The following is a 23,199-nucleotide window of genomic DNA, read 5'->3' on the forward strand; positions in this document are numbered from 1 at the left end:
TCACCGGCCATCCTGGCCTGAAGACTGCGTGCGCCGCCTGTGGGGAAGGCACACAGGTGGTGGTCAGCGCTGCGGTGACGAGCCGGTGTGCCCCCCTGCTCCTAGCGCCCACTCCGAACAGCTCCACCCACCTGTACCGGGGCTGCTCCGACGTCTCTGAAGGGGAGCGCTCTGGGATGGAGAGGGAGGTGGACGACAGGGTGGTGGCGATGGAGGCCGTGGTGGCTTCTTCAAAGGAAGGTGGGGTGCAGGGCAGGAGGTCGGGCCGGCCTGTGTGGAGGGCAAGCCTAAGCAGACTGGGGTCCCCCTCGCTTGGCCTCAGGAGCTGGCCTTCTGCTCCTGCCCCCCCAGACTCCCCCCTCAGCCACCCTGTCCAGTCTGGTTGTTACTGACGCACGACTTCTGCTGTCCTCTGCACCTCCCGCTACCTCCCGGGCTCAGGCCCGCCCCAAGGCCTTGGCATGTGTCCTGTGTCCCCGGCCCATCCCCAGGGTTCCTTCAGGGTCTGGTTTCCTGGGTGCCCAGACCACAGGCCAGCAGGTCACCTTCATCCTCCAGTGTGGGGTAGCTGCGGGCCCCCCGCAGGTCATACTGTGCGTCTTCTCTCTCACTGGGGATCTGGCTAGCTGAGAAAGCGGCCGTGGGCCCCATGGGTCTGACGGCCAGCAGGGCACCGCGCCCTTTCTTGGATGGAGAGGACTTCAGGGCTGCAGGGGAAGAGGGCAGGGGTGGCCTCGGCTCCCACGGCTTCCTGGAGGCGACTCCTCCCCTCACGGCCTGCCCCTCTCTGGGCCAGTGTCCAGGGGCCTGGCACTCACAGGAGCTTGCAGGCTGACCCTGATCTGCCCCCAACCCCAGCTGGGGACTCTCTGGCCCTGTGTCCCTCCCGCAGGCGGCAGCTCACATGAACTCTTCCGGAAGACTGTGCTGCTCATGAACTTGAAGAAGCGCTCGGCATAGAAGCTGGGCCGGTGGACTGAGACGGTGTCCTAGGAAAGCACAGCGGGGCAGGGACAGTCTCACCCGAGGGTGCACCCACAGGCTTTGGCTTGTTTCCAGACACAAGGTCACATGCAGCCCAGGCTGACCTCAAACCCAGGCTTCTCCTGCCTCAGGCCCTTGAGGGCCAGGATGACACTGCATCCCAGCCTTAGCACACATTCTGGACGCTTCGACCTGCACCTTCCCAATGACCCTTTGAGGAGATTCTCTCTTAGAGTCTGCGGTCTACCGTAGTCTTGAATACTTGAGTAAGAATCACAGAGACAGGGGCTGTGGGAACGAGGCCCCCAGCAGCTTGTCATGTAAAGAAACCCTTCCCAGGTGGAACCCAGACCAGAGGCCAGCTCTGAGCTGTGGGGCACCTGTATGTCCCCTGTTCCTCTTGGCCTGGACAGGTGGCAGGCCTGGCCCCCCTGGGCTGGACAGCACCCTGGGAAGTCTGAGCTGCTCAGCAGAGGGCAGATGGGTACAATGAATGAATGAATGAATGAATGAATGAATGAATGTGAATGGCACTCACCCCATCGTGGACAAGGGCTTTCCAGGTGTGTTCTAACTTCTTGATGAACCTGGGGACAGACAGAAGGGCCCAGAAGGTCAGCCCACTGGCCCAACGCTGGCGGGAAGCAGGGCTGCAGGCCAGGCTGACTGGCTGGGTCACCAGGATGGCCTAAAGGTTGAGTGAGATAGGGTCAAGGGAGGGCGGGCGTGTGGGCGTGACCAATCACCCTGGGGGCGTGGTCAGGCAGGAAGAGGTGGGTGTGGCCAATCTGTTGGGCGTGGCCTGCGCACCGGTACGACTGCAGGATGTCGATGATTCCAATGTGCAGTAGCAGCCGCTCCCCGCGCCCATTCACAGCCGGGATTCCGCCCATCCTGTGGAGAGAGGCTCTGATCAGCCCAACACAGGACGGCCAGGTCGACAAGTCTGGGACCTCCATCCTGGGGGCAACTGGGCAGCCACTGGGTCCAGGCTGAGCAGACACAGCATGCTTCCCTGCGCGCATGCACACGGCACCCAGGGCATGGCAGCCTCGCACATCCTCATGTTAATCACACCACACCGGCCGCCACCACGCGGCCCAGTCCAGTTAGTGATGCCCCTTGACGCCACAGCAGCCCAAAGCCCTGCAGCTGAAGATGGAGCCCCACCGGCTTGGCTCACTCCACACGGGGCGCACGGGCTCACCTGGTCCCCACGGGGCCCCACGCAGACCCTACAAAAGCCGAGATAGTCTGAGGGGGACAGCCTCACAGGCCCTTTGCTCACTCTTCCCCGTCCACGGGCGACAGAGCTGTGGCCCACAGTCCTCGGGCCTCACCGCCATCACCCCCAGGCTGGGACTGACAGCTCTACCCACAGAGCCTCCTTTCGGGGCCATGGGGTGGTGGGTGAAGGAGGAGGGTCACTCAAAGCTACTGTCCCTCCTGTTACTAGACGGGATCTCCCTGTGCAGTCCTGGCTGGCCTGAACTCCGAGATTCCCTGTCCAGCTCCACTGCCCCCTTGGGGTCAGGACCTGTAACTACACACACGGTCGGTCCACCGCGAGGGAGACCGGGGACCCGTCGCCCCACTCACGTGTCATCCGTCTCGATGGCCTCCCCACGCGCAGCGCCACCCTGGATGGACTCCATGGCAGTGGAGTACAGGGCCTTCTGTGCCACGGGCCGCTTCTCGTCCGCCGTGCTCCGCGCACCCTCGGCCTGGCGCTCGCGCTCCTGCTGATCGATGTTGTGCACACCCAGCAGGAGGCTGTAGTCCATGATCTTGAAGCTCTCTAGCACCTGGCACCGGGGACACGCGTCAGGGGACAGGTGGCCCAGCTGCCAAGCCACACCTGACGGGTCGCAGCGCACTGGGCACTGGGGACAGGCCGTCTGGATGGACCGGGAGGTCTGGGGACCTGGGGGCGCCAGATGTCACTCTTGGGTCTAGGACTCAGACCAGGAGGAGGTACTCAGCCCCCCTGGGGGTCCCCTGGGCTGGTCCCTCCTGGAGCCTGAGAGCTATGAGCAGTGAGTTCAAGAAAACAGAGTGGCAACAGCTAGGGCCCTTCTGGTCTCCACAAGACACAGGGATGTAGAAACCACATTCAGGCAGGCCTTGTTTGGCACACGCCTTTAATTCCAGCACACGTGAGACAGAGGCAGGTGGATTTCTGTGAGTTTGAGTCCAGCCTTGTCTACATAGCAAGTTCGAGGACAGCCTGGGCTACATAGTGAGAACCTGTCTCAAAAAAGCAAACACAAAAAGGCCGGGCAGTGGTGGTGCACACCTGTAATTCCAGCACTAGGAGGCACAGGCAGGCGGAGCTCTGAGTTTGAGGCCAGCCTGGGCTACAGAATGAGTTCCAGGACAGCCAGGGCTACCCAGAGGGAAAAAAAAAAAAAAAAACCACAAAATTATTTGCCTTATTTTTCTGAAAAGGTCTCATGTAGCCCAGGCTGGCCTCAAACTCACTATGTAGCTGAGGCTGACGCTCCTGAGTACAAGCCTGCGCCACCACACCTGGTTTCTGTGGCAGCAAGATGGAAGCAGGGCTCCAGCATGCTGGGCAGAGGCCCCACCTACCCACTGAGCCTAGCTTCCGGCTAAGCTCTCATTTCTTACCGGGGACGCTGGGGACGGAGGCCAGCCCCCATGCTACCTAAGCACTAACCACCAGCCCTGTCTCACTTTTAAAAGAGGTTCTGTTTAACCTACCCAGGCTCTGACTAACTCCCTAGCCTGAGTGATGCTCCTGCCTCTGCCTCCCACGCTGGGACGACAGGAGTCACCAGAGCAAACTGGTTCCACCGCTGAGCCCGGCAGGGCAGATCCAGGGTCAGGGGTATGCGCTTACCAGGCAGTCACGCTGCAGCGTCTTGACCAGGGCGCCGAAGGTGTCGGCATCGAGCAGCAGCCCTTCGGGCATGTCCTGCATGAAGTCCAGGTCCTTGTAGGTGGGCAGGCTCTTCTCCTTCTCCTTCTTGCTCGCTCTGCGCTTGTACGTGGAGCCCTTGAGGTCGAACTTGAGGTGCATTTTAACGACTCGGGGCAGCACATTGTTCATGACCACCACACGGATGTTCTTGCCGCCAGACTGCACACAATACAGCCCGTAGAATTTGGGCAGCAGCGTGCGCGGGTTCTGGTTGAGGTTCTGCAGGGCAAGTGGACAAGGAACTGTCAGATGGCTGAGAGTCGAGGCTCGTCCTTGGGTCTCAGAAGAGTGTGCGATTCACAGATCCTCTTGACTCTGCCTCCGAGTGCCGCTGGGATTAAAGGAGTGAACTACCACCACCCGGCCCTCACCTCGTTTTAATTTTTATTTTATGTGTATGTGCATATAAACATGTTGTTTGTGTGCCTGGTGCTGAACTGGGCATGAGATCCCTGGACCTGGGGTTACAGGGAGCTTTTAAGCAGCTACGTGGGTGCTGAGAACTGAGACCGGGTCCTCTGCAAAAGCAGCTGGTGCTCTAACTACTGGGATACCTCTCCAGTCCCCATTACCTCTTTTTTTGTTTATTTCTTCAAGAAAAGGTCTCACTGTGTAGCCCTGGCCAGCCTGGACTCATTTGTAGACCAGGCTGGCCTTTAGCTAAGAGATCTGTCTGCCTCTGACTCCTGCTCCTGAGAGCTGGGATTGGAGGTGTGGGTGCCACATTGACACTCTTTTGAGACAGGGTCTCAGCCTCTGACGCCAGGGCAACAGTCTGCACGAGCGCACCCTGCTCCTTGTCATTTGCTAGTGCGTCTGTGAGCACAAGCACCTGCATACGACTGCATGCCACAGCACGCATGTGGAGGTCAGGGACCACTTCTCTCCTTCACACTGTGTTTCCCCGAGATGCAGCTCGGTGTGGCAGGCTGGGGACAGGGGCCTTTGCCGCCCTTGGCTCCTGCTCCTGCCTGGCGTCTCCCAGTGCTCTCTCAAGGTCAGAATTCCCGTCGCGTCCCATGGCAGGAGCACAGGCTGGCTCCAGCTCGGGACATCTGGGGTCCCACCCTAGGTATCATTCAATGTAAGAATGATGTCCCAAAGGGGAAAGCGTCGCAGTCTGGTTAGGCCACCCAGGGCGGTCACAGCCAGGCCTGTGAGGTCACTAATGAAGCTCCTGCCCTGGGCTGAGTGTCTGTCTACTCTGGCTCCAGGCCTGTCTGAGTTCTGAGGTGAGTGGAGAAGGGTGGAGCCAGCTGCTGCCCTACACAGTGGCCTCTTATGAGGGGGTCTTCCCTTTGTGCCTGTGGCTCAGCGCATCCCCCACCCCTGCGGCCCACACACTCCCCGAAAGGCCTCGCCCCAGCCCGCCCACACACAGCAGGCACGCACCATGTAGTAGCCAGGCAGCAGCTTCTGCAGGAACTCCGCCTCCTTGTGCATGACGGTCTTGATGATAAACTCGTCGTCGCTGGTGACGTAGAAGACGGAGCCGCTGGCACCGGGGTTGGACAGCTCGATGAGCGGTTCATTGCACAGGGAGTACTGGAGGGTGGGGCGGGAGGCGTGAGCAGCGGGGACTCTGTCTGCCGCGGTGGTGGCCTGGTCCTGTGTGACCAAGGGCACACCTGCCCCCTCCTACTCCCCGCCTGGAACCTCAGCGTGACAGCCCGGCCATCTGTCTGTCCTTCCTCCACCCACCGCCGTGAGCCACCAATGTCCCCGAAGGCAGGGAGGCCCACACCTGGCTTCCCTCCTCTCCCAGCACTGCTGGCCCTACAGCGTCACGGTGACTGGGTGGTGGGGACCCTCCTGGGAACCCAGGAGCCTGCCCTGTGTCTGTCCACTGTCAACAGTGCCCGCTCACTTCCCCCAGGGCCCCTCGACCAAGGCTACCCGGGTCCGAAGCCCCAGCTGCTCTCAAGATGAATCCACAGCCTCCTGGAGACCGTGCCAACTCAACAGGAGCTCGCAAGGACCACGCAAGGACCTCGGGCAGGCCACCATGAGGGGGCCGCGGGTGGCAGCGTCAAGCCAGACCCCATGGCTGAAGGCTTGGTCCCCAGGATGCTCACAGGCAGTGGCAGAGCCCAGGAGAGGACATGAGCTTGTAGGAGGCATGTCCTTGAAGGGGCCGAGGGACCCCCGCTTCTGTTTTGTGCCCAGTGGAGCCGCACACTCCGGCCCCTGGGAGGTGGCACACAGCTGCTGTTCTCAGGTGCCAGCCTGGGCAGCCTGTTACTTGGCAATGCTGACTGATACACTTACCAAGTAATCATCTGGCCGGATGCCGAAGAGCTCCCGGAAGTAACGGAAGGCAACAGGTGCATAGGTCTTGAAGCGGAAATCCTGGAAGTGGTGGGCGGGGGTAAGGTTGCTCCCTTCGCTGCGGAGGAGGACGCAGGGGGATGGCTGTGAGGGATGGCGGCTTTTTGGGGTGCCTCTCCCCATTCGTCCCGTCCTCCCCTCCCTCCATACGTATACACATGTGCATGTGGAGGTCAGAGGTCAACCCCTCTCCACCTTATTTTCTGAGACACTGAACCCAGAGGTCACTGATTTATTTGGCCATGAATCTCCGCCTCCCCCACTCTAAGGTTACAGACACGCACCAGGCCTGGCTTGAGTGGTTTTGGGGACCAGAACTCAGAAAGGCATGCTTACATGGCGGCCATGTCACCCACGGCCTCCTCCCTTCTCACTGGCACTGGGCCTGAGACACTTTCCAGGGCAGAGATGGTCAGGATAAGACAGGGCTAGCCAGCCTCTCTTGCAGCTACCTATGGTCATGTGACCAATTCTAGCCAATGAGATGCAAGTGGAACAGATGTCATGTGTGTCTCCTTCCTGCTGCTAGAATGTGGATGTGCAGGCAGGGGCATGGCGGCCCTGCTGGCTCACACTGACAGCCTCCTGCTCAGCCACGGGAGAGTGGGGCGGTGGCATCGGGGCATACCTGGGAAAGAAGATGCTCTCTACCACGTAGAAGTCCTGCATGAGCACATCACGCTCCGGCTTAGAGCTGAGGTTGCCCACTGTGTACCCGATCCCCAGCTGGATGGCACCCTTCAAGGTGGACGAGGTGGTCTGTGGGGAGAGTCGGTGGCATCAGGACCCTCAAGGCCTCTCTGTGCTGTGCAGTCCCCTCCGCCAGTGTGCCACAACATCGAGAGCCCGCATCCATCAAGCCAACAGCCACCTCCCACAGCAGGGCCCCTCCGTGCCACGGCCACATAGAACAGAAGACGCCATGACAGGAAGTGGATTTGTGGATGCAGGGGCTCAGAGGGGCAGCTGCTTATCATGGGGACGAGCGGGTTTTCTTTGGGTAATACAACGTTCTGGACAGCGGGGATGGCTTCACAGCTCTGATGGCTGTGCACCTTAAAAGGCGAGTGAGAGGAACGTACTGCCCACCTCAGCAAGCTGCTTCAGCAACAGCCACAGCGGGAGGCTGCGGCCCCTGCTGACCCGGAGGGCCTGCCGGCTGGCCACGTTTCCCTCCTCCCTGGCCACCCATGACAGCCCCTGGTTACCTTCTTATACGTGGTCTCTCCAGACGCGTCCACACCTCGATGGCCCAGCTTCTTCCCGTGGCCAGGGCCCGGCTGCCCTGTCACCGAGGGGGCCTGGGGAACAGGGAGCAAAAACAGTTAGGTCGGGAAGGTCTCCAGAAGGTCCAGGCAGCGCAGAAGAGGGCTTGGGAGGCAGAAGGAGGCTGGCCTGGCACTGTGGGCTGAGGGGACGGAGGCAGGCCTGTCACCAGGGGCCAAGCGGCCTGCAGTTCTTTGCACGTGCCACCAGGGGGCGCGCACGGCCCCCAGACACCCAGATGGCCTCCCACCCCATCTGCGGGATACTGGAGCCTGGGCCCACCCCTCATCACTCCATGGCTCTGGGTGTCCCTGGGACCCTTCCTTATGAGGACTTGAAGAAAAACGGTCCCCAGCCAGGGGAACAAGGTCCTCCAATTCCTCACCATGGACTCAGGACTCTCAGGCCCCAGGGCAGGAGGTGTCCTAGACACCAGGCTCCCTTGACCAAGGCCCGGCCTCTTGCTGTGTGGATAACAGGAACCCTCCCCCCACTACTGCCTTCTCAGCCCAACACACTCAACAGTATTTGGGCCCAGAGAGGTGCTGTGCACGGCCTGAGAACACACAGCGGCTGCTCAAACCTTTGTCTCCTCAGAGAGGAGGGTCACGGGACTCACCTCTGCAAGGACAGCTTTCTTCTGGGTCATACCTGGAGAGGGGAGGGCACAGTTAGCATGTGTCTTCATGTTTTACCTCGACACACACATGGATGCCAGAGGTCCAGGCTGGTGCCCTCCTCAGTCATCTTCACCTTGGCTTTGATGTTGTTTTGTTTTCAGACAGGGTTTCTCTGTGCAGCCCTGGCTGTCCTGGAACTTGCTCTGTAGACCAGGCTGGCCTTGAACTCAGAGATCCGCCTGGCTCTGCCTCCCGAGTGCTGGGGTTAAAGGCGTGCGCCACCACCGCCGGCTGCACCTTGGCTTTTGAGACCAGGTCTCTCGCTGAGCCTGGAGCTCACCATCAGGCTGTCTGGCCTCTTAGAGAGCTCGGCGACCCTCCTGCCTCCATCTCCCCCGTGGTGGGGTTACAGGGGTGCCGCGGCACCCAGCTTTTTTTTTTTTTTTTTTTTTTTTTTTTTTTTTTTGGTTTTTCGAGACAGGGTTTCTCTGTGTAGCTTTGCGCCTCTCCTGGAACTCACTTGGTAGCCCAGGCTGGCCTCGAACTCACAGAGATCCGCCTGGCTCTGCCTCCCGAGTGCTGGGATTAAAGGCGTGCGCCACCACCGCCCGGCTGGCACCCAGCTTTTTACCTGGGTGTTAGAGATGCAAACTTGGTCCCTCGGCTTGCACAGTAAACACTTTACCACAGAGCCTGGTCCGCGAGGGGTGTGTGCGCCTGTGCCCAGGGGTGACTTCTGACCCACCCTAGGCTCACTGGGGTCCCTGGATGCAGACAGAGACAGGGACCAGGCGACTGTGCCCGCGTGGGTTTCACATTCAGGGCTTTGTGGTGACGCAGGGACCAGGGACTTGGCGGTTGTAGGGTCCCAGAGTGAGTGGAGGTCACAGGGTCGTGGGGACTCGCAGGAGGTCCTAGAAGCCGACCTGATGCTTGCCTTGGCCTCTGTGCAGTGGTTTTGTGTCTGGGGCACAGACAGGAGCCTCAGGGAGACGAGCGTTCGCAGCCTGGAGCTGCTGGGGCCATGGAGGCGTGAGTGGAATCGTTAGGGTGGTGACGGAAGGGTTGGGGAGGGCAGGTGCCTCTGCGGGAGGTGCTTGTTGGGGGAAAGGAGGAGGGCTTGGAATGGGGGTGATTCCTAGAACCCAGGGTCACTTCGGGTCCTGGGGAAGGAAGAGGCTGTGAACCAAGGACACAAGGTCCCTGCACCCGGGTGAGCCTGGGACAGATGCGTGGACATCGGGTGCAGGAATGACGCCCGGATCCCGGCCCTGACTGGGACCCTGGGCAGCTGCATACGGCTGTGGCTGTGCATGGGTGACAGTGGGTGGCCATCTGATGACCAGACACCTGGCAGCCAGTGGAAGGTTCTAGAAGCTGACCTGGCATCTGTCTTGATAGTGGAGCAATCTGTGGATGCGTCTGAGGCCCAGAGAGGAGGGAGGAGTGGGGGGGAGCACGGGGGACCGAGGCGGAATATTCTAGGACTTGTAGGAGGCCCCTGGGGTTGGAAGCGAGAACTCAGTACCTCTCGGGGCTGTAGGTGACATTCTGAGGTCCCAAGGCCCCCACCCTGCCCGTAACCAAGCTGAGAGCCCAATGTGGCCACGGGTTCTCTGGAGTCATTGGGCTTTTGCCTCAGTTTCCCTTCCTGCCTAAAACATGGACCCTGGGGACAGCATCACTCGGCGGCTCTGACACGGCGCAGACGCCCTCTCCTCCCAGCCAATTATCTTCTGAGTGAGCAGCCCCGTTTTCCAGGAAATTATGTTTAAAAATACTCAGGGAGGAGGGGAGGCAGGGCACCAGCTGGCTACGGGTGCAGTGCGTGAGCCCCGGTTAGCCCACGTCTGCTGGCAGCACTCACAGGCAAGTGGGCGACTCTGCCTAGGTGGGGCCAGGCAGCGACCCCTCTACCTTCGGGCCGCTGTCTGCTTCCCCAATGCTGTGTGGCCTCAGGTAAGTCTATGACCCTCTCTGGGCAGGTTGGGAGCTGTGTCTCTATCCATCCCAACCACTCGGCCACAACAGCATGCTGCCTGGGGACGCCACCCCGGCCATAGCCTCTACTCCACTAGCCTCTGTCTCTGTAGACCTGGCTGTGCCCGTCACCTGCGACACTGCTCACCAGCCACCCTTTGCCTCATCAGTGCTGCCCTGTTCTGAAGACACCATCTGCTTCCTCCTGCCTGAGCACGCTTCCAATCATCAACGTTTGTTGACTGACTGCCAGATGGACAGTTCTCTGCCTCTGCACCCAGGCCTCCACACGCTGAGGGCCCTGAAACCGAGGCAGGGAACAAGCGAATTGGGGCCATCTCAGCGGCACACCCCAATGACACCAACAGAGGAAACCCAGGGAGGCCTACGGCACAGGAAGGAAGGGAAGGGAAGGGGCTGAACGGACAGGAAACAGAAACCGCGGCCAGGGAGATCCCAGATCCTTGAGCAGGCCTTCGCTCTGCCTCAGAGGGCGAGGCCTGGGGCAGGAGAGAAGGAAGCACAGATGGCGGGGGGGGGGGGGGGGGGGGGGCGTCCACCAGCCCAGGGACTGGGTCCCACCAAGTGCTTCCTGTCCGGACACCTCCCTGCTTCCCTGCTCCATCCTGTCAGGACCTTGCACGGCTCTGTCCCCTGCAGCTCAGTCCCCTGCAGCTCACTCTGCCAGATCCCTGCAAGGCTTGCCCCACGGCTGAGAGAGACCCCACCGGCAAAACCCCACGGGCATGCTGCACAACCCTCCCGCACGACTGTTAAGGGCCTGGTGGCTGACGGCCGCAATGCCACACGTACACGTGGCCTGCTCTGGCCGTGTTAGAGAAGTAGAGGCCCTCTGAGGAACGGGCACGTGATCCTGGTGGTCCCAGCAGCTCTGGCCACCCAGGACCACACCCACCCACAGGAGCCGGCTCAAGATGCTTCTCCCGCTAACCAGGACCACAGGTGAGACCCACAAAGAGTGGCAACCCCAGGCACAGCGGCATGGCTAAAGGCGCAAGTGTGGTGTGGAGCTCCCGCATCTGGGTCGCCGGTTCAGCAGCAGTGGCAGCGGCTCCGAGACGTAGAGGCTGTGTCCAGAGACCTCGAGGAGGAGCGCAGGGCCAGCGCTGCTGCCCGGCAGGATTCCTCACACACCACAGTATAGTCCCATCCTGGCCATCCATTCACTGGAGTACCACACAGCCAAGAACAAGAGTGAGGCCTGACACTGAGGACAAGTACTCAGAGACCCAGACCCAAAGCCACAATGTGGACTCCATGACAGGACAGGAGAATGCAGAGGGAAGTGCGTTCGTGGGCTAGGGGCTGCCTTTAGGGGATAAGCCTGAGAGACTGACAAGCAGTGAACACCCTGATGTCATGCAGGTGCGCACCTTGAGTGAGTGATGCCCGCAGTCTACCAACCAGAGCTCAGAAAGCCCCAGATCCAGGCACAGAAGCGAGTGCCCATGGCTGTGAGCACATGACCACCGGTGTGGCCTTGTAGGACCTGCAGACTCCAGCTGTCACAGAGCTGGAGCCCTGGCCTCTGAGAAGCCAAGGTCGGGATGCCTGGCTTTGTAGCCAATCCTTTCAGTGAGCGCCAACTTCCCTCAGCAGCCTCTCACCTCACTTCCCGCCCCCACCCCTGCAGTGTGAGGGGACAGGATTAGTGGATCTCCGCAGGACTGAGAGACAAAGCTCAGCTCCCTGAAAAGTGGGCAGGTCTGAAGGCCAAGGCCACATCATGAGCCTGACCGTTGGCCTGGTCTGTACAACGCTGGTCTGTGCCCACCATGCAGCTGGGGAAACCTGTGGGCACTTGGTTCCCTGGTGGGGTGGGGTGTGGTGGTGGTGGTGGTGGTGGGGTGGTGGGGTGGGGTGGTGGTGGTGGTGGTGGTGGTGGGGTGGTGGTGGTGGTGGTGGTGGGGTGGTGGTGGTGGGGGTGGTGGTGGTGGTAGTGGTGAATGGTCTCTTTTTGCGACTGCCATTTTAAGGGACTTTACAGATGTCAGAGTGACCCAGTCCCACATTAAGAACCACCTGACCCAGAGGCCTCCAATACCAAGCTCCAAACAAAGTCTACCGAGAGAGGAGCTGGGGCCATGCAGCTCACAGAGACACTGCAGGGCACCCACAAGCCCTAGCCTCTGTCCCCAGAACTGCAGAAATAGAAAATAAAAGGGGAGATGGAGGAGGTGATGGAGGAGGAGGAGATGAGGAGTGGTGGAGGAGATGGAGGAGATGGAAGAGAGATGGAGGAGGAGATGGAGGAGGAAATGAAGGAGATGGAAGAAGAGATACAGGAGGAGGTGAAAAAGGAGATAGAGGAGAGGGTGGAGGAGATGGAGGAGGAAATGAAGGAGATGGAGGAGGAGGAGATGGAGGAGGAGGAGAAGGTGGAGGAGGTGAAGGAGGAGATGGAGATGGAGGAGGAGGAGATGGAGGAGGTGGAGATGGAGGAGGAGGAGGAGGAGATGGAGATGGAGGAGGAGGAGATGGAGGAGGAGGAGATGGAGGAGGAGGTGAAGGAGGAGATGGAAGAGGAGGAAATGATGGAGATGGATGAGGTGGTGATGGAGGAGGTGGAGGAGGAGATGGAGGAGGTGGAGGAGGTGAAGGAGGAGGTGAAGGAGGTGAAGGAGGAGATGGAGGAGGTGGAGGAGGTGAAGGAGGTGAAGGAGGAGGTGAAGGAGGAGGTGAAGGAGGAGATGGAGGAGATGGAGGAGATGGAGGAGGTGGAGGAGGAGATGGAAGAGGTGAAGGAGGAGATGGAGGAGGTGGAGGAGGAGATGGAGGAGGTGGAGGAGGTGGAGGAGGTGGAGGAGGTGAAGGAGGTGAAGGAGGAGATGGAGGAGGTGGAGGAGGTGAAGGAGGTGAAGGAGGAGATGGAGGAGGTGGAGGAGGTGAAGGAGGAGATGGAGGAGATGGAGGAGGTGGAGGAGGAGATGGAGGAGGTGGAGGAGGTGAAGGAGGAGATGGAGGAGATGGAGGAGGTGGAGGAGGAGATGGAAGAGGTGAAGGAGGAGATGGAGGAGGTGGAGGAGGAGATGGAAGAGGTGAAGGAGGAGATGGAGGAGGTGGAGGAGGTGAAGGAGGAGATGGAGGAGGTGGAGGAGGTGAAGGAGGTGAAGGAGGAGATGGAGGAGGTGAAGGAGGAGATGGAGGAGGTGGAGGAGGTGAAGGAGGAGATGGAGGAGGTGGAGGAGGAGATGGAGGAGGAGGAGATGGAGGAGGAGGTGAAGGAGGAGGAGATGGAGGAGGTGGAGGAGGCAAAGGAGGAGGAGATGGAAGAGGAGGAAATGATGGAGATGGATGAGGTGGTGATGGAGGAGGTGGAGGAGGAGATGGAGGAGGTGGAGGAGGTGAAGGAGGAGGTGAAGGAGGTGAAGGAGGAGATGGAGGAGGTGGAGGAGGTGAAGGAGGTGAAGGAGGAGGTGAAGGAGGAGGTGAAGGAGGTGAAGGAGGAGATGGAGGAGATGGAGGAGGTGGAGGAGGAGATGGAAGAGGTGAAGGAGGAGATGGAGGAGGTGGAGGAGGAGATGGAGGAGGTGGAGGAGGTGGAGGAGGTGGAGGAGGTGAAGGAGGTGAAGGAGGAGATGGAGGAGGTGGAGGAGGTGAAGGAGGTGAAGGAGGAGATGGAGGAGGTGGAGGAGGTGAAGGAGGAGATGGAGGAGATGGAGGAGGTGGAGGAGGAGATGGAGGAGGTGGAGGAGGTGAAGGAGGAGATGGAGGAGATGGAGGAGGTGGAGGAGGAGATGGAAGAGGTGAAGGAGGAGATGGAGGAGGTGGAGGAGGAGATGGAAGAGGTGAAGGAGGAGATGGAGGAGGTGGAGGAGGTGAAGGAGGAGATGGAGGAGGTGGAGGAGGTGAAGGAGGTGAAGGAGGAGATGGAGGAGGTGAAGGAGGAGATGGAGGAGGTGGAGGAGGTGAAGGAGGAGATGGAGGAGGTGGAGGAGGAGATGGAGGAGGTGAAGGAGGAGATGGAGGAGGTGGAGGAAGTGATGGAGGAGGAGACAATAGAAGAGGAGGAGATAGAGGAGGTAAAGGAGGAGGTGGAGGAGGAGGGGATGGAGGAGGGAACAGAGGAGGAGGAGGAGATGGAGGAGGAAGGGGTGGAGAAAGAATATCTCAGGTAAGGAAGTGACCAGAACTGGTGGTGACATCCATCTTTCCAGGACTCTGGAGGCTGAGGCAGGGGGATTGTGGTGAGCTGGATGTCACACTGCTGAGCTGGTGGCCCAAGCCTGTCATCCCAGCACAGGGAGGTAGAGGCAGGGGGGCCAGGAGTTCATCTACTTGGCTACCGTTCAGGATCAGGAGGGCTATCCTTGGCTACATGGTCACCTTGAGCCAGCCTGGGCCACACGAGACCTTGTCTCACACAAGAGAAGCTTCGGTGTCTCCCATGGGCGACCACCTTTCCCTGGTGAGCAAGTCGCCACATTGCTGGTGTGTCCTGTCACCCACCTGCTGAAAAACTGAGTCCTGTGGAACAGGAAGGGTTCAAGGTCACAAATAAAGCGAGTTTTCCAAATCCTGGCGGAGCCACTGCCTGGACCCTCGTGCGAGGGCACGCCTGCCCGCTCTGCCGGTTACTCTTTACTCCACACCACGGGCCCCAGAGCAGCTGTGCCCACCAATGCACCACTGACAGCTCCGACAGGCAGAAAGGAAGAATTCAGGCAGGCATCGTGCCCCATGTCCACCAGGGAGGCTGAGGCAGGGGGATGACGTGTTTCAGGCTAGCCTGGGCTACAGCGTAAGATGGTCTCCTGTGGTGTGTAGGCAAGGAGAGGATGTTGAGACAGGGTCTCACTGTGTAGACCAGGCTGGGATTGAGGGCAGTGCAAGCCAGGAGAACACTCTGCCTCACCTCAGATTTTATCTGAGGACTAGGGGAGGCTGAGGACCCTGGTTTAATGTTCTCGAGAAAACAGGTCAGAGTGGCGGTGGGGAGCTGAGCACTGGAGGCCTGGATCACAGGACAGGTGGAGGGACAGGACAAGGGTCCGCTGCTGCCCAGGAGGCCGCCGCTCCACAGCCCAAATCTATTCATTCCCCAGAGGTTCTGGAGGTTCTGATGATCAAACCCTCCCTGGGGGCAGAGACTCCACGCCAGGGCATTCTGGTTCTGGCTGAAGGAGAACTCACGTTTGATGGCTGCTGCCCGCCACATGCTGTCCCCATCACCGCCCCGAGCCAGGGTCTCTGCCACAGGACATTTGCACAGCCCACACCTCTGTGCTGCCCACTGCGGGGGGCTCAGCTCTCAGGGACGGTCCCTTCGGTTTCAGTGACCTCGTCACTCTCTCCTGTTGCTGTTTGGTTCCTGCAGGGTGAGCCACGGCAGGACTCACGGCCACCTCCCAGCTCAGAGTTCATCTCAGGGACACTAGCAGGCGCTAGCCCATTTGAAGATTAAAAAAACCCTCTGCAGAGGGGAGCGGCCCCACCCACAGGGGGTGCTGACTCAGAGGCCATGCATGACATCCCGGTTCCCGCTCCACAGAAGACACGGCGGCCCCTGCCTGTCCTCATGGCTCTCGGGAGATCAAGGCCAGCCTAGGCTACACAATGAGGACCCTGTCCAGAACACAGAGAGAAGGGACAGTCACAATGACGACGGCTGAAGAGGTGACATGGTGGTCAAGAGCACTGGCTGCTCTTCCAGGGGACCCAAGTGGATTCCCAGCACCCACACGACTTGTAACCACCTACCACTTCAGTTCCAGGGGACCCGTGGCGCCCTACACACACTGGCCACAAACCCACGCAGACATGTGCACACACGTATAAATAAACAATGAAACAACCCACAATGAGATGCCGCCTCGTGCCCTCTAGTGAGGCTGTAGTCAGAAAACAGGCAATGTGGGCCGGTGGGAGGGCCCAGTGGGCGAAGGTGCTTGCTGCCAAGCTGGATGGCCTGAGTTCAATCCCAGGACCACACAGCAGAGAGAGAAAAGTGATTCCTGTAAGTTGACCTCTGGCCTCAACAACCATGGGGCAGCAAATGAGAAGTACATATGGAATATTAAAAATTAAAAACAATCACCAACGTCAGCTAAGCTGGTCATGGGAAGCCACCTGCAGCTGGCAGGGAGAGAGAAGTATCCGGCCGCTGTGGATGAGCCTGAATTGTCCTCAGTCGGACACACAGTTTCTCAGTGACTCAGCGAATCCACCCTCCGGCAGCCAGCAGGGGAAGTGAACAGCTTGGTCCACCCAAAACCTTGTGCACACACTCCCTACAGGAGCACCCGAAACAGCCAAGGCTAGGGAAGCAATGGACATCTGCCTACAGGAGGAAGGGTACAAAAGCGTGATTTATCCCCAAATGGAGTATTACTCAGCCGTGAACAGGAGCAAGGTTCTGACACCCCAGTGTGGAGGGACCTGGACACGAAGGTCACAGGGCATGTGCTCCAGTAGAGGCCGCCCTGAGACAGGAACTGGATTCATGGGTTCCCAGGAGGTGCTAAAGAGGGGATGGGGTGATGGAAGGTTCTGGAAGGAGACAGAGATGGAGACTGCATAGTTCCGATATATAAACACCACCAGAGCAGTAAGTAAAGGTGCACATGCCCGAGGACCTGAGTTCAATCCTTGGAACCCACACAAAAGGAGAGACGTGACCCAGAGTTGGACCACCACACACACCCTGGCACACACACCACACGTGATCGCCAGCTACTCCACGGATGGCAGGATGGCGACAGGAACTATTACGTGAGCTGTGGACTAACGGCTGAGCACGCCAACCGCGTGTGAATTTCACCAGAGCTGAGAGGCCCCAAGTGCAGATGTCAACCTTGTTAATGTTCAAGGTGGCAGGTCGGTGACCTGTAAGCACACAGGGACACCCCATGCGGCCTGGAGGCTGGGCAGGCCTGGGCTGCACTTCCTCTCCTCAGCCGCCAGCTGTCCTGGGAACTCGCGTCACCTCTCTGGAACAGAGAGAGGAAATCACGAGGTGGCTGTGGCGGGAGAGGTGGAGGCTGCCACACACACCACAGAACTCTGGGGGCCCGCTGGGGCCCGCCCATCAGGGCAGGGGTGTGGTGGGGCGGTGGGACGGGTGCAAGCCTGGGTGGGCACAGGGACCCCATGGCCCTTGTTCTCCAGGGTGACTGTCCCTTCGGCCTCCCACCACACAAGACAAACTACCCTGCTGGTCAGCTCCTGCGGTAAACAGGAAGCCAGGCCAGACAGGGACCGGGCCACCCACAGTCCTACAGGTCCCCAGGCAGTGGGGACAACACTCAGGGCCAGCGATGGAGAGAGGAGAGAAGGTTCCAGCGTCTGCCATGAAGAGCTGTGTCGGGCAAAGCGACTACCAGCCAAGTCCCAGGTGGGGCGCCAGGCTGTGCCCACCAGGACACGTGGCCAGGTGGTTGCGTCCCCCTTAGGCAGTGTCTAGCCAGGTAGGAGTCCTGGTCATTTCTCTTGCTCTGTGTCGCCAGCCTGGGTTACAAGACACCCCTCCCCCCCAAAAAAAAAGAAAGTGGGGCTAGGGCTCAGTGGGCAGAGCATGCACCAGGCCCTGGGCTCCGTCCGTCCGTCCTCAGCATCACGTGAACCAGGTGTGGTGGTGCACACCTGTCACCCAGCACTCAAGAGGTAGAGGCAGGAGAATTGGAAGTTTAAGATCATCCTCTGCTACACAGTGAGTTTGAGGCTAGCCTGGGCTACATGAAACCAAAACAAAACACAAAGAGGGAACTTCGAAGAGTAGAAACCTCAGGATGGGAAATTTCTATCCATGATGTCAAACTGGGGACAGACAGATGGACACACTTGACAAGAGCAAAACTAAAATTTGCTGATGGTCAGTAGCCACCAGAAGAGCGATGGGACACACACTGGCGTCACAGAGGAAAGAGAAGGGTCCGCAATATACAAAGAGCTCCTACAAACCAACGAAAGACAACACAATGGGAAGCAGGGAAGATGCAGTTTCCAGAAAACGAGGCCAACCTGTGACTGGCACAGGACCAAAGGCGGTGCATCGAGGTGAGCAACAGGGAGGTGAGATGGGAGCGCAGTGACGGTGACAGGACCACCGTGGCAAGAAGCTACCAAACAAAAAACAGTGCGTGGCATCAGGCCGGGAATCAGGTGGAGTGGCCGCAGCTGAGCCCCTGCATGAACCCAGTCCGCTGAGCCCACGGGTCCCCTCCTCACAGCAGGCCTGGCTTTGATTAGCTCCCCAAGCCGGGTCGACAGCCTGTGGTGAGCCACCTGGACCCCAGCACCCTCAGAACCAGGCTAGATCCAAAGCTTGCTCAGTACTCACGCCATGCCCTGCCTCCACCCAGTGCCCTGTCACTGCAGGCTGGGGATTACCTGTGCCCCACATCCTGCTCCCCCTCACCCGGACACAGATGGACACACAGGAAGTGTTAGGAGTCAAGTCCCCTGAAGGCCTGTGGTGGCACAGGGTCTGTCAGCCCATGAGGCCGTGGCTTTGTGGCAGCTCTGAGCTAATTCCCGGCTCAGGGTAATCCCACGCAGGGTCCCCACCTGCACGGTCACCAGGTACAGGGGCCACTGACTCCTGGTCCACTCACGACCCACCAGAGACCTCAACATATCCCTAAGCACCCACCACATTATTTTCAAGAGACACAGCTGCCCATGACCAAGGTTGGTGTGGCCTCAATCAAGTCCAGCTGCCAAATCCCGGATCCCCAAACCTGCAGCACATATACATGACCACAGACAGCTCGCGGCTCTGCACCGGCTGGCTCCCTGCCTCCTGGACGGAGCAAGAACTCCAGGCCAGCCCCAGCCATGCAGCCCCGACGCTGTCCCTGGTCATCACAAGCCCTGATATCGCAGCCCTGGCCAACCTGGTACAGCTGGACCTCCTCAAGATAGGTCGGCACTGGGCCTGCAAGACGGCTCAGTGGGGGGGGGAGGAGCTTGTCGCCAAGCCTGAGGCCCTGAGCTCCACTTCCAGGACCAACAAGGTAGAGGAGAGGACTGGGTTGCCAGCACGCTCCTGACCCTCCGCCTCCACCTCCCGAGTGCTGGGATGACAGAGGCACCCCACACCTGGCTTATGCAGTGCTGGGGTGGAGCCAGGGCTCTGCTCACCAATCCCCTGCTGGGGCAGCTGCTTCTCCTTCAGGTCCCAGCTTGATGTCACCTTCACGGCTGGCCCCTATCTAATGTGCTCCAACTTTAGTCTCTGCAAACGCCTTCCAGGGGAAGCGAGCTGAGGCCGTGCGGTCTGTGTGGCCAGCAGTCCCAACTGAGGCTGCTGGCCCGGAAACTGAACAGGGAGCAGCTGCGGCAGCCTGTGGGATGATGGGCACCGCCTTGTACTGATAAAACTTTATTGCCAGGCGGTGGTGGCGCACGTCTTTAATCCCAGCACTTGGGAGGCAGAGGCAGGCGGATCTCTGTGAGTTCAAGGCCAGTCTGGTCTACAGAGTTCCAGGACAGTCAGGGCTACACAGAGAAACCCTGTCTCAAAAAACCAAAACCAAAACCAAAACACTTTATCAACATAACCTAGCATGGGGGCCGCAATTAGTCCAGCCCGGGTCCCAGGCCTTACCTTGCTCCTGTGCACATCAGCACCCTGACCCCAGAAGTCTAACCGAGAAAGCGCCCCAGAGTCTCTCTCCACTGGGTAGACTGAGGCAGCGGTCACACAACTGTAGGATCTCAATATGACACCTAGGGTAAGACCTGACCAAACCTTTTGTCTCTAAGGTCAACAGTTTTGACCCTGACGCTGAGGTCACCGCTTCTTCCTGCTACACCTGGCATGGCACGGATCACCGCGGCACACCTTGGCAGTCACGGCGCACCTGTTGAATGCCACCCTGTCCTGGTGCTGTGCTACTGGAGGAGCCGAGAGAGCCAGGGGCAGAGACAGAGGAGGGGGCGGGAGGGGAGGGGGCAGGGCTGCGGGCAGAGGGAGGGCCCTGAGTCAGTTTTCACGGGGCTCCAGAAGGCTCCTTCTGGAGCGGGAGAGCTGGGGGAAGCGAACGAAGGACGATGGAGCTGGACCAGGTGGAGGCAGAGGGTGGAGGAGACGTGGGCAGACTCTGGGGTGATTTTAGAAGCAGCGCTGACATAATTCGCCGCCAGTTTGGATGGGGGAGGAGGCAGTGGCAGGCTGGGAACTATGAGGTTTAGGAACAGGCTCACACTATAGTCCAGGCAGGTCACCAAGCCACGTGCCGAGTACCCAGCCTCCCAAGCCAGGCCATGAGCCCACAAACCACCCAGGGACCCCAGCAATCACGGGAAGACATGAGGCAGGCCAGTTTTGGGGCCAGGCCTCTGGAGCAAGGAGTCCTTAATGTAACTGGATTCTAAACAGCACAGAGGTAGGTTAGCGTCCCATCAGATTGATGGAAATTACCAGAGCAGATAGCAGACTGGCTGGCCAGGCAGCAGGGGAGAGGGCACCCAGAGCACTCAGCCTTTCCGGGAAGAACCAGGGGAGGCCTCGCTCTGCCTGCCTTTGACCTCCAGCCCAACCCCCAGCCCCCCATGACCAGACGGCACCAACCCTGGACATGTACACTGTGTTCACATGTTTAACAGACGGAAGCCGACAGAATGGGCCACAGCGGAGGGCGGTGGTACATGGGGTGGTAAAGAAATGCTAACCAACAACACTGACTCCTTTAAGGCGGTCAGGGCTGGGGTGCTCCCCATTTTATAGTTGGGGGCACCCTGAAGAGCTGGACTGGAGGTTGGGACCCACACACGGCAGCTGCGGGATTCTGTGTGAATGACTGGCTTAGCAGGACTCCAGTCAGGAAGAAGGACTTCCGGGAGGAACAGCCCCTGGGGGTCTGGAGTCAGGTTTGTCCAGAGTTCAGAGACAGACCCTGTGGAAGCTTCTCGTCCCCAAGGCTCCACGGGGAGGGAATGTTTGCCCTGAGGCCGCCCTGGGACCTGAGCACCTAGAACTATCAGGTTTATGGCCACACTAGGCCAGAAGGCGGACAGTGAGAACGACCCTGCTGTCCCCCACACAATTCCCCCAGCAGGGCAAGGGACTGAGGCGCCAGGACACCGAGTGACAGTGGAGAAGGAGGGGCAGGTGGCAGGAAGCCGGCTCACTACCACTGGGTTCCAGATGGCAGCCCGCGGCCGGGGACCACCGGCTGCCTGGCTCTTCCTCCCTTCCTGGTCTCCGATAAGGACAGCTCGTTCGGGGGACCCCTGGATGCCTGTGTGAGTCCACCGAGACCACAGCGCGCGGTCTGCCATGGGATGCTGCTGGAGGAGCCTAGCGTTCTGTGAATCCAGAAAGTTCCCGTGACCTCGATGGAGAAGGGAGCGTTCTGTTCTCAGCCGTGCATACGGCCCTGCCTGCGGAACGCACACGCACGGAGGCTGCTCGTGGCAGGAAAGGGGACGTGAGGAAGCTGGGGGGTCCCACGGGCCACGCTAGCGTGGCAGCCAGGGTCCAGGGAGAAGGGCCTGGGAGGTCTGGGGTTGACAGGACATCGGCTCGCGCAGCCAGGATGGAGAAACCACCTCAACATCATTCCTCTGCCCCCACACCCCGTTTTAGAGAGAGGTAGACTGAGGCCCACAAATGGGTGGTCGGCGGTGTGTAGCAGGGAGGGGCCAGAAGGTGACACTTGCAAGACTGACAGCCCAGCACGGTGGCCCCAGAAAGGGGGTCGCATGGAGGACATTTTCGCCCTTCCCGGCCAGGGAGGGCCCGCAGGTGGGGTCCCCCCACTAGAACAGGGTGCCCCAGCCTCCCACGCCGTGGACAGGCCACTCTCCACACACCCAAAGGGGCAGGCGTGGAGGGCTGGCCCAGCACCGCAGCAAGAGGACCCCATGCCCGCGACCGCATGCATCGAACGGGGCTCGCTCCCTCCGCAGGCTGCCAGGATAAAGAGCCGCACCCACGCACGTCTGCGAAGCGACCGTGTCACCCGAGGACCTTAAAACGGGCCGGGCGCCGCGGACCCCGTGTCCCCGGGCGGGGCGGCGCAGCCTCCCGGCCCGAGCGCCGACTCCCCCTCCGCGCCCGGAATGGGAGGGCGCGCGCACCCCCGCGCGGCGCGGGCGAATGGGACGGCCCGGCGGGCCGCAGCGCCGCGCCGGGCGAGCGGGCGAGGCCACCGCGCCGCGGAGGGGGAGCGGGGCGAGCGCACCGCGGCGACGGGGGGAGGGACCGGGCTTACCTGCTTCCGCCCCGCTCTCCGCGGACCAGGCCGCCTCCGCCGTCACGGCCCCCGCCTCGGCGCTCTCCGCCTCGTCCGGCACCTCCAGCTCCATGGCCGAGCGCTCCGGCGGCGGCGGCGGCGGCGGCGGGCCCGAGGATGCGCCCGAGCTCGGCCGCCGCCGCTGAACAACAAGCGCCGCCGCCGGCACCACAGGGCGGAGGGAGGGGCGCCGGCGCGCGGGGGCGTGGCCGGGGCGGAGCCTGGCGCGGACGCGGACGGCCGAACCAGTCAGAAACGGGGACGGGGCTTAGGGCGGCGCCCACTCGCGGGCGTCGAGAGCGCCCCCAGGCGTCCGGAGCCGGGAGGGCTCGTGTTCACGTGCAGTTCGGGGGCGGAGGGAGGGGCTCCGGCAGGGGGCGGAGCCTAACCAATCAAGGATCGGTGAGGGGCGGGGCTAAGGGGAAGCATGACTCACTAGCGCCTCCAAGCGTCCCCAGCGGGAAGGACGGAAGGCTGCAGGGGCGGAGAGAGGGGGCGAGGCCTAGAGCCCTGTACAACCAATCGGAAATCGGAGGCGGGGCCTAGACGTGAGGCTCAGGAGCGCCCCGCGCGGATAGCAAAACTGTAAACCAGACAGAAGGCCAGCCTGGTCCACACAGCAAGTTCTAGGCCAGCCAGGGCTACATAGTGCATCCTGTCTTTTTTTTTAAAAAAATTATATTACTTTGCAATATAATCTATTTTTATTTATATTGATGATTTACGTTATATTGTAAAGTGACAAAATTATAGCAGTAAAGAACATTTTAACTAATATACATAGTAAATTTCTTTGAGGCAGAGACTCATGTATTCTAGGCTGCTGGGGATAATAACCCTGATTTTCCTGCCTCAGCTTCCCCTGTGCTAAGGCGAC

General features: G+C 60.2%; 1 protein-coding gene across 3 annotated transcripts in view; it reads right to left on the minus strand.

The window, feature by feature from the left end:
- The window catches only part of Pip5k1c (phosphatidylinositol-4-phosphate 5-kinase type 1 gamma), a 28,594-nt gene extending 6,119 nt beyond the window's left edge, over nucleotides 1-22,475 (minus strand). For 2 of the 3 annotated variants that reach the window (XM_052747030.1, XM_052747029.1), the window contains exons 1-14: nucleotides 22,302-22,474; nucleotides 8,142-8,173; nucleotides 7,465-7,557; nucleotides 6,885-7,015; nucleotides 6,197-6,314; nucleotides 5,321-5,473; nucleotides 3,848-4,147; nucleotides 2,584-2,789; nucleotides 1,795-1,878; nucleotides 1,523-1,571; nucleotides 905-989; nucleotides 546-707; nucleotides 132-270; nucleotides 5-37 (exon numbers count right to left, since the gene is read on the minus strand). In XM_052747030.1, coding sequence (XP_052602990.1) covers nucleotides 5-37; nucleotides 132-270; nucleotides 546-707; nucleotides 905-989; nucleotides 1,523-1,571; nucleotides 1,795-1,878; nucleotides 2,584-2,789; nucleotides 3,848-4,147; nucleotides 5,321-5,473; nucleotides 6,197-6,314; nucleotides 6,885-7,015; nucleotides 7,465-7,557; nucleotides 8,142-8,173; nucleotides 22,302-22,395 — 1,679 coding nt within the window. In that variant the 5' untranslated portion in view covers nucleotides 22,396-22,474. Of the gene's footprint in view, nucleotides 1-4; nucleotides 38-131; nucleotides 271-545; nucleotides 708-904; nucleotides 990-1,522; nucleotides 1,572-1,794; nucleotides 1,879-2,583; nucleotides 2,790-3,847; nucleotides 4,148-5,320; nucleotides 5,474-6,196; nucleotides 6,315-6,884; nucleotides 7,016-7,464; nucleotides 7,558-8,141; nucleotides 8,174-22,301 lie in introns of all 3 variants that reach the window. The other variant, XM_052747028.1, reaches the window with a different exon arrangement.
- Nucleotides 22,476-23,199: the final 724 nt, after the last annotated feature.

The sequence above is a fragment of the Peromyscus californicus genome, unplaced genomic scaffold (genome assembly GCF_007827085.1).
Source record: "Peromyscus californicus insignis strain IS unplaced genomic scaffold, ASM782708v3 Scaffold_1__1_contigs__length_55948999, whole genome shotgun sequence".
Taxonomy (NCBI): Eukaryota; Metazoa; Chordata; class Mammalia; order Rodentia; family Cricetidae; genus Peromyscus; species Peromyscus californicus.